Below are 389 nucleotides of genomic sequence, written 5' to 3'. Positions count from 1 at the left end.
TGCGCTCGAAGATGTCGTTGACGAACGAGTTCATGATGCCCATGGCCTTGGACGAGATGCCCGTGTCGGGGTGCACCTGCTTCAGCACCTTGTACACGTACACCGAGTAGCTCTCCTTGCGGCTGCGCTTGCGCTTCTTGCCGTCCTTCTTCTGCGCCTTGGTCACCGCCTTCTTGGAGCCCTTCTTCGGGGCCGGAGCAGATTTAGCAGGCTCTGGCATGGTAATCTCAAAACTAGAGAAATTGGGACCACCGAGAAAAACAAAGGAAGACGAAAATCCAGAATATTAAAAGCACCTATATACAAATGAAAGTTCAAAAAGCTGCATTTTCATTGGACCCAATGTGGCCAATAGATTAATAGTATGTAAATTAGGAATTACAAACCTG

General features: G+C 48.3%; 1 protein-coding gene across 1 annotated transcript; it reads right to left on the bottom strand.

Annotated features, from left to right (window-relative positions):
• Window positions 1-3: 3 nt before the first annotated feature.
• On the bottom strand, window positions 4-319 carry LOC102749949 (histone H2B type 1-F/J/L-like; the record flags this gene model as incomplete). The annotated part of the gene is made up of 1 exon (XM_081811679.1): window positions 4-319. A coding segment is annotated over exon 1 (217 nt), but the record flags the coding sequence as incomplete, so codon positions are not given.
• Between the last annotated feature and the right edge of the window lie 70 nt (window positions 320-389).

The sequence above is a fragment of the Leptonychotes weddellii genome, unplaced genomic scaffold (genome assembly GCF_054177405.1).
Source record: "Leptonychotes weddellii isolate Sample4059 unplaced genomic scaffold, ASM5417740v2 HiC_scaffold_93129, whole genome shotgun sequence".
Lineage (NCBI taxonomy): Eukaryota > Metazoa > Chordata > Mammalia > Carnivora > Phocidae > Leptonychotes > Leptonychotes weddellii.
Note: the sequence above shows the minus strand (reverse complement) of the source record. Positions and strands in the feature narration are given on the sequence as shown.